We start from the raw sequence: 15,821 nt of genomic DNA on the forward strand, positions 1-15,821 counted from the left end.
CAGAAGAGAAAAGAAAAATTGAACAAAGAAGTTAGTTTGGGTTTCGAAGACCAAATGTCGACGGGCAAGCCCAAAGACAAGGACTTGCAGATGGTGGCGGGGCCGGTGCCGAAGAAGAGAAGTCTCGCGCTTCCTCCGAAGCCGCCGGCGACGACCGGGTCGACGGCGCTTGTGGAGTATACCCCGCCCGTGCTACAGGAAGAGGATCTCGAAATTAAGCTCCGGCGAATCCTCGAGAACGTCCCCGTCCGCGTCAGCAACACCTCCGGCAGTTCTGCCGGTTCCGGCTCCGGCGACTTTCATCAGGTACAGTTTTTTTGGAATTGGAGTTCTTTTGTTTTGAAACTATTGAGTGGAAATTATTCGCAGAGCTTGTTAAATCCTCAAATTTTCTTGTCTGTTTATGTAGAATAGGGATTAGGATGTATTTGACTTTATTGCAAATTTTGTGTGTGGAAATTCAATTGATTGAAATATACTCATGTAAAACTTTGGCGTTGCTTGTATTGTTGGGAAACTGCTCCTCGTTCAGCTCGGAAACAATTAGTAACTAAGTTCTTCCTTCTTAGAATGATAATCACTATACCATATTAGAGTGACAATAACTAAGTTCTTATTTATTAGAATGATTCCTAGATGGCTTTAATTGGGCTCTTAACACGGTAATGAAATTCCCAAGTTTGTTTTACGGATAAGTATATTTTGTCCTTGCTCTCAATAGTATCGATCCTCAAATTGTTGGGGGGCTATCAGGATGTATACTTGTCTGCGAGGGTCTTTCCAAACTCTAAAGGGGATGCATGTCCAGTGTCCACAATGATGTTAGGCACTCATTTATGGCGACTCCTCAAGTTACAATGTTGGGATATGTGAACTAGTGATTAGGATACTTTGATATTTACTTTTGATGTCTTAGATGTATTGGTTGGACATTAAATCCCTTTAGACCATCTCCTATGCAAATGTCAATGCCAATGCTATATTCTTCATAAAGGTATAAAAATAGCATATATGATGAGTTGTTCTATTCTTTGTTCCAATGCATAAAGTTATTTCACATGCTATACCTACATTTTGTTATAAATTTCAAGCTTTGAAACTTATAAAGGAAAATTTCTAATTTTCAAAATATTGGGAAATGACAATATTTGTAGTTATTAGGTGAAAGTGTCAATTCATTATCAATTAAGCAACCAAAAGGCAAACGTTGGCATATGCTATACTTGGTGCAAAATTTGAATTAACTTACCAAAGTACTGCATTGGAGAATGTTTTTCTTAACAATGTCAAATTTTGGCATTGGCATAGAAGTTTGTATTGCATTGGAGATGGAAATGAAACTGATGAGTGGCTATAGGGGAAATCCACCACCATGTTGAGTGGCTATAGTTCAGCGTCATCAGTTATTGTGTTTTTATGGCCTATCTCACTTTGAATGTGATTCACCCCAAGTTGGAAACGAGTCCCATGCCAATTGAGAATCATATTTTTGGCTTGTTCGCAAAAATTCATACTTTTGACTCTAGAACAAAAGTCAAATTCTCGTAGAGGCTTGAATTAATTAAATTAGCAATTCCACAATTGTAGGAAAGAGATGAAAATATGTTATTGAAGAAAAAGAAATCTGTACTTCTACTAGCCTCCAATCTTATCAAGATTTTACTAAATCTTGCTTCTTTTGTATATGCTTCTGGCAGTTGCTAGTTGTTGTTATGTACCTCGTTGGTCTTGATGATTTAGATTGTCATCAACTGCACGCCCAGAAATTTCCGTCCTGTATATTATGCAAATACTAGTCGATAATGACTCATCTTGTACAGCACTCGTGAATTTGTGTGGCACAGAGCATTATGCTGGCAATGAAGACTACTATTTCTTGGAAGAAAGTCATTGGAATAGGTTGTCTGTTGGGCTGCACTATGGACGACCGCCTAACATTACATCAAGCATCGAACATCTCTCTCTCTCTCTCTCTCTGTATCTCTCTTTCTATACGATTACCTTAGGTTGATCAAACTTGGGGAACCTTTTTTTTTACCCAGAAATCAAAACAGCACACTCCACCTCTTGAGCAACTTATTCTGCCTATAATCAAGTCCAAGCTTCTTCACTGGAACTATCTACGTTAGTGAAACTATTTATCATTTATTGTCATTCTCATTTAAGGTTTAGCTTTAGTTGTGACGCCTCCCTCCCTAGCGGCGGGGCGGCCACCCTATACTACTACTCGTAGGCCGGAATATTGTCTAATCTCGTTGTACCACGTACATACATAGGTGCATTTTTTTTCTTTTTACCTCCGAGTTCTCAACATGTTCCTTAGCATGTTCTTTTGTTATATTAATGTTACATCTAGCTAATACTTTGTAACTTCGGATATGGAAATAATCCCCGAAACTTAAACTTAACTTATTACAGTCCGATGCTCTTTACTAACACCGTACCATCTCTTTCTTAATACTTAATACATAAACTTTTGTTCTACGTTACATTATTTCTGCAGCGGAATTTTTCCTACGCAGACGAAGTAGACACCACTCCTGTGAACCCATGACATATCTGCCATCTTGCATCAGCCATTCCATCAAACATAACTACTATATAGCTGGTTGTTTACCTGTGTTACCTGCAACACGAGTAAACTGATGAGCGTATGCCCAACAAGTATAGACATGCAAACATCTTGAAACTAGTAAAACTGTATAATGTGTCATAATTCAGGAATGCACACATGAATATGTTTCCTTCGCAAAAATGCTTTAATAACTACTTTCTGTCTTTCTGTTCTTGTTACTGTGGGCCTGAGTCCCTGCTTAACTGCCTGGTCTAGTCGGGATCTCTTACTCTTTGAGATTTCCTCCCTTGGGAGGCCGACGACTCGTCAGTCTTTTAACTTTACCAAACTTTAGATTTGCATTTCAAAGTATTTTAAAACTTTATTGAATGCTATGTAATGCTTTCTCTACGTGCACATGCTTAACATGCGATGCATAATGCTTAATGCATACCTTAAACTGAGCATTAGGGTAACCGTATGTTGCCCTTCTGCAATCTAAGGCAGTAAGCCCTCAAATACTCAATATCACAATACTTAGAAATATAAACAATTTTGTAATTCTAAGTTTATCCTACAGTTTACTCGAGTACAAACAAACATATATATATATCTACACTTACAAATAATCTGCTAGTATTCCTGCTTGTTGAGAATTCCTCCTTGCTTCGGTTTTTGTGTCAAAACCTGTATCATGGAAATCGGTATCAATTTCCTATTCTCAACATCAAAATTCCTCATAGTTAGATTTCTAAATCCAATCTCAAACTCATTTTTGACCTTTTTTTCCTCTAAGCCGAATTTTCTAGCTTAAGAGACAAATTCTACAATTTGAGTGTTTCGATTTCTGAAACCTCAATTTACTCATTTTTGGATCTTAAAACTATTACTCATACTTGAAATTTGAAACCATAACTTAACACTTACTATCTAGGTTTAGGAAATTTCGGCAGAGTTTCGCCTAGTTTTTCTCGTTACCCGAGCTTTTAATAGCTCGTTCTAACTTCCGATTTCAGTTCCTGGAGTCAAGATTCATAAGTCTCAATACAAATTTCAACTCAAAAATTGAACAAAAACACAAGTTCCTTCGTATTTAGGGCTCACAGATTTTTAGTCAAAATCTACCAAAATCTCGTTTGATCGTTTCAATTCCTACGCCATTAGACTCCTATCATGGTGCTCTACAAAACCTCAGTTTCGGTTTTTACTTTAACGAAAGTTTTTCGAGATTGGTTACTATTCATCCAAATAAAAAACCATAGGATTTCACTATGAAAAACCCGAAATCTTACCTCTATAAGTTGAGATTTCCCGCTAGAACGCCACGGGTTTTGTTTCTACCGGACTGAACGGAAGAAATTCTAACGAAAACGCTTGATTCCCTTGATTTCTCTATGGTTTCTCTATTTTTCTCTAGGTTCAGCCACTCCAAGGAAAGAAGAACACATTTTGGCATCTAATTCCTTCTTAAGCCTTTTTAAGAAACAATTTAATTCTTGATTAATTTTTCCTATTACTTTCTAATTAAAAGAAAATACTTTTAATTCATTTTCTATTTCTTTCCAACAAAAGAAAATACTTTAATTCTCATAATTTAATTCTACTAATTCTACTTAAGTTGAATACTTAATTTGAGTTGTTCTAAGTTCCTCAAATTTTTCTTGTCGAGACCCAACTTTCCGTTTCTTAAAATGAGTCTCTTTCCGGTACTGATAATCTCCTTCCCGGTATAGGTTCTGTAATGCATTTCTGGACTGCCGGATACCCCGGGTCAAACTTCTTATATTCAACCCAATTCCTTTGGGGATCTCATTAGTAAATTTCTTTTTTTGAAATTTTCATTTCAATCGATCCAGAATTGCTCAAAACGCTTACCCTTGCGGTACTGGTTTTTGAGCTATTTCTCGCTCTAACTGACTCGAGAAAATCTTATTTCAGGAACTCTTGGTATTTTCTTTAATTTTGACATTTATGCTCTTTTTCTAACTTGTCATTTGGTCGCATACCAAATTTTTTAGTTTTTTAGAATTAAAATATACCTGTTAAAATTTTTAATTTTTAACTGATATTGCACTATGCATAACTGATATTTACGAATTTCCTCTGGAGACATATTCGTATTATAACTTTACACATTTTGAGAAATTCTGTTCCGTACATAAAGTTTCTGCACAACATTCTTTCGATCAAGTCAAAATTTCACTACTTATAATTCCGGAAAGAATTATGGTCAAATGCCGGACTGTTCTGATTGGATCAAAATTTTCCCGACATTACATTAGTATGCTGATATTATTTCCCTACGAAAGCTTAATTAGTCTCTACACCTATTCTTCTTTTAATATTAGCTTCTTACGCATGTGTTTTCCTTAATCTCTACTTGCAACAGTATCGACAAATGAGACGAAAAGAGCAGGATAGACTTGCTCGGATGGATGTCGACTTTCAGCGAAGGAAAGAAGTTGCTGAATTCACTATGGGAAGGGAAGAAAGGTTGAAAGCCGCTGAGGAGAGAACTGCCAAAAAGCGCTTGAAACGTCAAAAGAAAAAGCAGAGGAAAAGGGAGAAGAAGAGCACGGGAAATGCAGATGGAGAACATATTAAGAAAGAAGAGTCTTCAGATGAAGAAGGGGGGGACTCTGATAACGGGGAGGTGGCAGCAAAATGAACCAATTGCGCACCAAATATTTGAGTTTTACACCGTAAAATTTGTTTCAAGCTTGTAACATGTGCCTCTTGTCCTCTTTGTAGTAAAACAAAAAATTTGGGAGATCCAGTTTTGGAGTCTAACTTAATTTTGTTTATTTTGTGCCTCGATAGATTTGATTGCTGTGCAGTCTGATTTTGCCGATGGATCAGAAAAAAGATCATTAATTTACAGGACCACACAATTGGAAAATTTTGCTATATTCAATTTTACTATCCGAAATTGTAGTAAATAATATTTTGATGAAACAAAATTTAGTAAATACCTCAGTTTAAAATATTTAAAGTGAATAGCAGTAAAAAAGGACTTTTTATCACCTGAATTTTTATTTATGACTTGTAAAAAGATTTCTTTTCTGTTTAACTTTTTAATTTACTATTATTTATTATAGTTTTTAAATATGTTATTTACTTCAATTTATTTACAGTTACATTGCTATTTACTTTATTCTCCTTTTTACTATTTAAATATTGTTAGAGAAAATGAAATAAATATTTTTAAATTGTATAGATTTTGAATTTTTACCTTATGCATCATAAAAAAAGGTTAACTTTATGAGAAAGGAAATTTAAAGTGCATGAATTTATTAATTTATATTTTTATTCTTTGTTTCTTATTATTATCTTTTTTTTTTGAAAGGTTGATTAATATCATTTTTAGTTAAATACTATATTAGTCAAAGGGTTATTAATTAAGAGTAAGAGGCTGAAATTCAGACTCATACACTCTAAGAGTAAATTGAGCAATTTTCTTAGATATTTGTTTACCTAATTTAATATGCTCCTCAAAATTTAAAATGAGTTAATTTCAAATCCTAAACTATACAAAACCGTTTAAAACACTTCTTCAGCTAATACTATTTTATAAGATTCCATCGAACCATTAATTTTATGAAAACTTATTCTCATTTTTAATTTACTCAAAATCAATAATTCGACTAACATTTATGAAATCCATCATTCTGTTAGTATAATAGTTGGAAGTATAATATCTGGAGCGGGTGTATTAAATGATTTTATGTTGCCCAAAAATGACATAAACCTTTTTTAAAATTCGTACCATGTTAAACTATGTTGAAAAGACATTTATCTGCATACAAACTTTGCATGATATTCATATTAGTATTCAAATTTTGTGGGGAAAAGTTTATGAGAGAGTGGAAGTCAATGTAATCAAGCTTTCAGTGCCATTTCATCAAATATTTGTCAAATTTAGTTAGCATGACACCCCCGGGACACCCCCGGGGCACTCCCGGGACACCCCCGGACACCCCCAGGACACCCTTACGGTACCCCTGGGGCACCCCCGGGACACCTGCGGGACACCCCCGGGGAACCCGCGGGACACCCCCGGGAACCCCCGGGAAACCCCCGGGACACCCCCGTGACACCCCCGGGGCACCCCCAGGACACCCGCGGGACTGATACGAACCCCGCCAACAACGTGACGAAACCCGTAACTAAATATGGGATTGCGATTCAAGATCTTCAAGAATTGATGGAAACCACGACCCGTTGCTTAGCAAAGCAAGAACCTTGGTATGGTGAAGACGCCACAAACGAGTATGGAAAATCCGTTTGATAAGTCAAGTTGAACGCCACAAGGAAACCTTGATAAGTTCGGAATAGTTTCTTCAAGAACTCAAGAAGAATATCTCACAATGTGAATAAAACATCAAAACTATGTTATTAATCGAATTTCAGCCTTAAATAGCCGAAAATAACATGAAGAGTTTAAAAATTATAAAAATCCTAATCTACCCTTAATGAGGTAGACGCCTAAAGCAAGATAATCACCTACAGATAAGATAAAACACTCCAAAAGATAATCCTAAGGAAGGAATCCGAATTTGACTCTAACTCCTTCCTTAAAAACGCCTAAAAGCTTATCCTAGGGAAGGAATCCGAATTTAAATCCAACTCCTTCCTTCTAAGCGCCTATTATGGAATTTAAATGTCTCAAAACTAAAACTTAAATAAAAAAAGATAAGATTATGATGAAATTAAGTCTTTATCCGCAAAGATAAGATTTTGACTAAATTCCTGGCTGTAAAACACGCCTAAGCCTCTTGGTCTCGCCCCTGCACGTGTATCTTGGAATGAGATGTGAATTGGCAATGCAATGGCTTAATTGGCCGTGTTTGGCCGATTCTTTCTCTTCTTCAAGACTTCTAGCTCAATACCTCGTCACCGGACCAACTGGCACATGAATTGGATCGTTAGTATTCCTTGCATTCCTGATGTTGACACCGCCGGGACACCCCAGGACACCACCAGGACATCCCGGGACACCCCCGGGACACCACCAGGGCACCCTCGGGCCACCCCCGGGACACCCCTGGGGCACCCCCGGGGAAACCCCGGGACACCCTCGGGGCCTCCCAGGGGCACCCCCACGCCACCCCCGGGACGCCCCCAGGACACCCCCGGGACACACCCAGGACACCCCCGGGAGACCCCCGGGACACCCGCGTGACACACCCGAGGAACCCCCGGGACACCCCTGTGGCACCCCCGGGAGACCCTCAGGGCACCCCCGAGAGACGCCCGAGTGACCCCCAAGAGACCCCCGGGGCACCCCCGGGGAACCCCCGGGACACCCCTGGGGCACGCCCAGGAGACCCTCAGGGCACCCCCGGGAGATCCCCGGGGCACCCCCGAGAGACCCCCGGGACACCCCCGGGACACCCCCAGGGCATCCCCGGGACACCCTCCGGACACCCCCAGGACACAACCGGGACACCCCCGGGACACCCCAGCACATCACCAGGGCACCCTCGGGCCATTCTCGGGACACCCCCGGGCCACCCCCAGCCACCCTCGGGACACCCCCGGGACACCTCCGGCACACCCCCGGGACACCACCGGGGCACCCCCGGGCCACCCCCGGAGAACCCCGGGGGCTCCCCCAGGCCACCCCCGGGACACCCCTAGGACACCACCGGGACACACCCGGGACACCCCCAGGGCAACCCAGGGGAACCCCCGGGGCGCCCCCGGAGAACCCCCGGGGCACACCCGGGACACCCCTCGGAGACGCCCGCTACATCCCCGGGAGACCCACGGGGAACCCCCGGGGCACCCCTGGGACACCCCCGGGGCACCACCGGGACACCCCGGGGCCACCCCCGGGACTCCCCCCGGACACCCCTACGACACACCCGGGACACGCCCGGGACACCCGCGGGACACCCCCGAGACACCACCTGGGCACCCCCGGGACACCCCCAGGCCACCCGCGGGCCACACCCGGGACACCCCTGGGGCACCCCCAGTGGACCCCGGGGGCTCTGCCGGGCCACCCCCGGGACACCTGATAAGTGCATGAAAATGCACCTAAATTGTTCATAATTGCTAAATAAATTAAGTTTTAATTATATATTTTCGTGGAATTAATTTATTGTAGAAGTATTTGATTTTAATTTAATTTAATTTGTTTTGTAGGGAAATAAGACATTTGGGCCAAAACTAAAGAAAATGAAACTGAAGCCCATCAGCCCATCTGAAGCCCTTTAGCCAGCCGTCAGCCGAGCCGATTTGAGCCAAGCCATTCGAGCCACTCCACAGCGCACGACGTGGCATTTTCTAGCGAGTCCCCCACGTTTCCCACTCAGCCGCGCGAGTGTTCCGTCCACGCCAAGCCCAGGTCGCGAGTTCCAGCCACGCGAGCGTAAGCCAGCCCTTCTTTCCTCTCCACGTGGGACCCAGCTGTTCCCCTGCGCACGCGCGCTTGACGCGCACGGATCCTTCCCCCGGGCGAGTCTCCTCCACGCGCGCGTCAGGCCGTTCAGCATTCCTCTCCGTGTGGGTCCCGTGTGCAGCAGCTGTCCAACCACATACCGCCACGTGTTCCTATGGGTCCCAGCTGTCGGCCACTTCTTCTTCTCTGCGAGTCAGCGCAGGCCACGTGTCCCATGCACAGTAACGTTTCCTTCTCAGCATGCGCCACGTGTACTAGCTGTTGCACTCCTCAGTTTTTCCGGTTTCAAGCGTTTCTGGTGGTTCTTTCTCCATCGTTATCAGCCTTTACCACCAAATTGAAGCCTTGTAAATCCATTTTAATTGGATAAAACGTTTCCGTTCTTTCATTGTTGTTTTTCTGCTAAGTGTTTTTTTTTAAATGCCCTAAAAACTCTATAAATAGGGCCATGTCAAGGTGTTTAGGTGATTGATTTTTAGCCTAAGTTTAGTGACTTTTTCTTTCTTTGGTGAGGTTAGAGATGAGCTTGTGTTGAGTGATCTAATTTGGGTTTTGATTCTTAAGTTGTAATATTCTTAAAATTGAGTGAATTAAATCTCATATTTTCTTTTATCTATTTTTCAGAATATAGTGTGTCATTTTTATATAAGTTCAGTCATGCTTTTCTTATGTAATTGTGTCATGCATTGTTTTGTCATTTAAATTATTTTGCGCGTTGTCATTTACTGCATTATTGTCATATTGATATATTGTCGATTTAGGATAACTTGTAATAATAATAATTTTGTGGAATTAACGTAAGGATTTAATTTGCTCGAAAACTTTTGTTTATGAATCAAGACTCAAATTGGTGAACGAAGCATATAGCGATTCTCGACGCCTTACCATTTTTAATTATATTATTTTCGCAAATATTTTTCTACGCTTATTTTCTCAACAAAAATTCCATTCTCTTTTATTTTTATTTTATTATTTATCTCTTGACACTTTTTATTTGCTAATCTTTTCTTGTCTCTTTTTATCACCTACTCGTGGGATCAACCGTCCATATTGTGCTACAACTGACCGTTTTGTTTCGACACAATTTAGGCGTAATCAAATTTTGACGCCGTTGCCGGGGAGGTGTATCAATAAGATTGTTCAGTAGATAATTAACCAAAGAGGTAAGTACATAGTTTTTATTTATTTGTCTTTTTGTTTGACACGTTTTCTTGTTTGAGTTTCTTGGTCAAGTTATTGGTTTTGTTTTTAGCTTGATGTGGCATTTTGCTTTGTGACGTTCTTTTTTTTGCTTTTTGTGTTTAGTTAAATCATTAGGTTGTCCATTTCCATAAGTTTCAGAGCGATTTCCGTGGCCAATTGTTGAACTTTAGGTTATTAGCTTTAACTATTTTCCTTCTTGTCAGGTAAAAAAAAAAAACGTGTTGCTTTTTGTTCTTTTTTCGTAGCTTTATTTGACCTTTTGTTGGTTTTATTTCCAGTTTGTTTTGGGTTTTGTGTCAGTTCCGTTACTTGTTTTGATTAATTTAGAATTACAATCTTCGTTTTTTTTTTTTTTTAAAGTTAATTGCTATAACTTTTTCGTTTTACTTCTATTATTATTAATTGTCTACAATTACTATTTAATTTTTCATTCATAAAAAGTAGAATGTTCATCAAAAAATGGTCTCACTTGTTGCATTAATTCCTAAAAATCATACATTAATTTAAGAATGTAAAACATGAATAAAATATTTAAATTTTTTCCCCATCCCGACCCCTAGACGCCACTACGCTGATAGGGGCCTTTTAGAAAGTGTTTTACTTTTTTTGTCATTTTTTGAGGCCAGTTTTTGCAGACATCCCCAAAAAAATGTAGGAATGGTGTCTGCCAAATTTTATAATTTTTTGACATCCTTTTTGTTTTATTTTATTTTTCAAAGATGAAAAATAAAGAAAATCATCAAAAAATAGAATATTCATAAAAAATTATTGCCGCTTGTTTCATTAATTTTTAAAAATTGTCTATGAATTTTTTAATGTGAAACATAAACAAAAATATAAAATTTTCACCGATCCCGACCCTTGGGCGCCCCACTACGCCGGCTGGGAGCTTTTTGACAGCATTTTACTTTTTTTTGTAACTTTTTGCAAGCACACCTAGAAAAATGTAAGGATGGTGTCTGCAAAATTTCAAAATTTGTTGGCGTCGTTTTTATTTTATTTTATTTTTTGAAGATGAAAAAATGTAAGGAACGTGTCTGCAAGATTTCATAATTTAAGACGTCACATTTATTTTATTTTTATTTTTCAGTGGTCAAAAATAAAGAAAATCAAAAAAAGTAGAATGTTCATCAAAAAATGGTCCCGCTTATTGCATTAATTCTAAAAAAATCATACATTAATTTAAGAATGTAAAATATGAATAAAATATTTAAATTTTTTTACCTATCCCGGCCTTTGGGCGCCCCGCTACGCGGACTGGGGGCTTTTTGACAGCGTTTAAAGTTCTTTTTGTCATTTTGTGTGCCCGTTTTTTGCAAGTGTGCTTAGAAAAATGTAAGGATCATGTATGCAAAATTTCATAATTTTGTGACGTACTTTTTATTTTATTTTATTTTTTAAATATGAAAAAGAAAGAAAATCATAAAAAATAGAATATTCATAAAAAAAATGGTGTTGCTTGTTGCATTAATTCTAAAAAATTGTGTATTAATTTTGGAATGCAAAACATAAATGAAAATGTAAATTTTTGACTGATCTCGGCCCAGGGGCACCCCACTACGCGTGCGGGGGGTTTTTGACAGCGTTTTATGTTTTTATCATTTTTTGAGGTCATTTCTTACACGCATGCCCAGGAAAAAAGTAAGGATCATGTCTGTAAAATTTCATAATTTTGTGACGTCGTTTTTATTTTATTTTATTTTTCAAAGGCTAAAAATAAAGAAAATCATAAAAAATGAATATTCATCAAAAAATTGTACCGCTTGCTTCATTAATTTCTAAAAATCATATATTAATTTTAGACTGCAAAACATAAATAAAAATATAAATTTTTTACCTATCCCGGCTCCTGGGCGCCCAACTACGCGGGTTGGGGGCTTTATGACAGCATTTCACTTTTTTTTACCATTTTTTAGGTAATTTTTTCTAAGCATGCCCAGAACAATGTAAAGAACATGTTTGCAAAATTTCATAATTTTGTGATGTCATTTTTATTTATTTTATTTTTTAAAGATGAAAAATATCAAAAATCATAAAAAATAGAATATTCATCTAAAAATAGTTCCGCTTGTTGCATATATTCCTAAAAATCATTTATTCATTTTTGAATGGAAAACATTAATAAAAAATTTAAATTTTTTACTCATCCCGGCCCCTGGGCGCCTCGTTACGCAGGCTGGGGTCTTTTTGATAGCGTTTTAATTTTTTTTGTCATTTTTTGAGACTATTTTTTTCAGGCACACCCGAACAAATGTAAGGATCATGTCTGTAAATTTTCATACTTTTTTTACATCATTTTTATTTTATTTTATTTTTCAGAGGTGAAAAATAAAGAAAATCATAAAAAATATAATATTCATCAAAAAATGGTGCCGCTTGTTGCATTAATTCCAAAAAATCATATATTAATTTTTGAATGGAAAATATGAATAAAAATATTAAGTTTTGACTCATCCTGGCCCTGAGCACCCCATTACGTAGGCCGGGGGTTTTTTGATAGCGTTTTAATTTTTTTGTCATTTTCTGAGGCTATTATTTTTCAGGCACGCCCGAAAAAATTTAAGGATTGTGTCTTTAAAATTTCATACTTTTTTGATGTCATTTTTATTTTATTTTCTTTTTCAGAGGTGAAAAATAAAAAAATTATAAAAAATAGAATATTCAGCAAAAAATGGTGCCGCTTGTTGCATTAATTCCTAAAAATCATATATTAGTTTTAAAATGCAAAGCGTGACAAAAAAATTTAAATTTTTGTCCCATCCCGGCCCTAGGGTGCCCCACTACGTGGGCTGGAGGCTTTTTTACAGTGTTTTACTTTTTTTGTCATTTTTTGACGTCATTTTTTTAGGCTATCCTAGAAAAATGTAAGGATGGCGTCTGCAATATTTCATAATTTTTTGACGTCCCTTTTACTTTATTTTTTTTCAAAAATGAAAAAGAAATAAAATCATAAAAAATAGAATATTCATCAAAAAATAGTGCCGCTTATTGCATTAATTCTTAAAAATGATATATTAATTTTAGAATACAAAACATAAAGAAAAATGTAAATTTTTTACCCATCCAGGCCCCTGGGCGCCCAACTACACGGGTCGATGGCTTTTTGACAGCATTTTACTTTTTTATCATTTTTTGAGGCCATTTTTTGTAAGCATGCCCAAAAAAATGTAAACATCGTGTTTGTAAAAGTTCATAATTTTCTGACGTCATTTTTATTTTATTTTATTTTTCAGAGACGAAAAATAAAGAAAATCATAAAAAATAGAATATTCATCAAAAAATGGTGCCGCTTATCGCATTAATTCCTAAAAATCGTATATTAGTTTTAGAATGCAAAACATAAATAAAAAATTTAAATTTTTGACCCATCTCAACCCCTGGGTTCCCCACTACGCGGGCCGGGGGCTTTTTGACATCGTTTTTATTTTTTTGTCATTTTCTGAGGCTGCTTTTTATAGGCACGCCAAGAAAAATGTTAGGATGGTGCATGAAAAATTTCATAATGTTTTGACGTTGTTTTTATTTTATTTTATTTTTCACAGACGAAAAATTAAGAAAGTCATAAAAGGTAGAATATTCATCAAAAAATAGTGCCGCTTATTGCACTAATTTCTAAAAATTGTATATTAATTTTAGAATGCAAAATATAAATAAAAAATTTAAATTTTTTACCCATCCCGGCCCATGGGCGCCCCACTACGCGGGCCGGGGGCTCTTTGACAGCGTTTTACGTTTTCTTTTGTCATTTTTTACAAGCACGCCTAGAAAAAGGTAAGGATGGTGACTGCAAAATTTAATAATAGTTTGACGTCATTTTTATTTTATTTTATTTTTCAAAGACGAAAAAGAAATAAAATCATAAAAAAATAGAATATTCATAAAAAAATAGTGCCGCTTGTTGCATTGATCCTAAAAACCGTATACTCATTTTAGAATGTAAAACATAAATAAAAATATAAATTTTTGACCCATCCCGGCCCCTGGGCGTCCCACTACGAGGGTCGGGGGCTTTTTGACAACGTTTAACATTTTTTCTCATTTTTTGTGGCCATTTTGTGCAAGCATGCCCAGAAAAATGTAAGAATCGTGTTCGTAAAATTTTATAATTTTGCGACGTCGTTTTTTATTTTATTTTAAATTTCAAAGATGAAAAATATAGAAAATCATAAAAAATAGAATATTCATAAAAAAATAGTTATGCTTGTTGCATTAATTCCTAAAAATCATATATTAATTTAAGAATGAAAAACACGAATAAAAAATTTAAATTTTTGACCTATCTCGGCGCCTAGACGCCCCACTACACGGGCCGGGGGCTTTTCGACAATGTTGTACTTTTTTGTATTTCTTTAGGCCATTTTTTGCAAGCATCCCAGAAAAATGTAAGGATCGCGTCTGTAAAATTTGATAATTTTTTGACTTCATTTTTATTTTATTTTATTTTCCAAATACGAAACATAAAGAAAATCTTAAAAATAGAATATTCATCAAAAAAATGGTGATGTGTGTTACATTAATTCATAAAAATTGTTTATTAATTTTAGAATGTAAAACAAAAATAAAAATGCAATTTTTGACCCATCTCGCCCCCGGGGAGCCCAACTACGCGGTTCAAGGGCTTTTTGACAGCATTTTTCTTTTTTTTTATCTTTTTTTGGGGCCATTTTTTGTAGGCATGCCCAGAAAAATGTAAAGATCGTGTCTCTAAAATTTCATAATTTTGTGACATCATTTTTATTTTATTTTATATTTCAAAGATGAAAAATATAGAAAATTATAAAATATAGAATATTCATCTAAAAATAGTTCCGCTTGTTGCATTAATTCTAAAAAATCATATATTAATTTTTGAACGCAAAACATGAATAAAAAATTTAAATTTTTAACCCATCCCGGCCCCTGGGCGCCCCACTACGCAGGCCGGGGTTTCACAACGTTTTAATTTTTTTTTTTTTGCATTTTTTGAAGCCATTTTTTGCAGGCACACCCAGAAAAATGTAAGGATTGTGTCTGCAAAATTTCATACTTTTTTGACGTCATTTTTATTTGATTATATTTTTCAGAGACGAAAAATAAAGAACATCATAAAAAATAGAATATTCATAAAAAAAATGGTGTCGCTCGTTGCATTAATTCCTAAAAATCGTATATCAGTTTTAGAATGCAAAACATGAATAAAAAAGTTAAATGTTTTACCCATCCCGGCCCCTGGGCGCCCCACTACGCGCGTTGGTGGCTTTTTGACAGCGTTTTTATTTTTTTTCATTATTTTCTGGGGCCGGTTTTTGCAGTCACGCCAAGAAAAATGTAAGGATTGTGCATACAAAATTTCATAATGTTTTGATGTTGTGTTTATTTAATTTTATTTTTCAAAGATGAAAAATAAAGAAAGTCATAGAAAATAGAATATTCATCAAAAAATGGTGTCACTTATTGCATTAATTCCTAAAACTAGTTTTAGAATGCAAAACATGAATAAAAAAGTTAAATTTTTGACCCATCCCGGCCCATGGGCGCCCCACTACGCGCGTTGGTGGCTTTTTGACAGCGTTTTAATTTTTTTCATCATTTTCTGGGCCGATTTTTGCAGTCACGCCAAGAAAAATGTAAGGATGGTGCATGCAAAATTTCATAATGTTTTGATGTTGTTTTTATTTA

General features: G+C 37.0%; 1 protein-coding gene across 1 annotated transcript; it reads left to right on the forward strand.

Annotated features, from left to right (window-relative positions):
- On the forward strand, positions 1 to 5,373 carry LOC21409654 (PRKR-interacting protein 1). Its single transcript, XM_010097983.2, has 2 exons — positions 1 to 306; positions 4,944 to 5,373. The coding sequence occupies exons 1-2, from the start codon at positions 55 to 57 to the stop codon at positions 5,220 to 5,222; spliced, it is 531 nt and encodes a 176-aa protein (XP_010096285.1). The 5' UTR covers positions 1 to 54; the 3' UTR covers positions 5,223 to 5,373.
- The last annotated feature ends 10,448 nt before the right edge of the window (positions 5,374 to 15,821 follow it).

The sequence above is a fragment of the Morus notabilis genome, unplaced genomic scaffold (assembly GCF_000414095.1).
Source record: "Morus notabilis unplaced genomic scaffold, ASM41409v2 Scaffold115, whole genome shotgun sequence".
In the NCBI taxonomy this organism is placed as follows: domain Eukaryota; kingdom Viridiplantae; phylum Streptophyta; class Magnoliopsida; order Rosales; family Moraceae; genus Morus; species Morus notabilis.

What these genes read in the sequence shown, in the direction of transcription:
- LOC21409654 (XM_010097983.2), top strand. Translation starts at nt 55, where the DNA reads ATGTCGACGGGCAAGCCCAAAGACAAGGACTTGCAGATGGTGGCGGGG. An exon ending in GCTCCGGCGACTTTCATCAG is followed by an intron (nt 307 to 4,943) that starts GTACAGTTTTTT and finishes TACTTGCAACAG; the next exon opens with TATCGACAAATGAGACGAAA.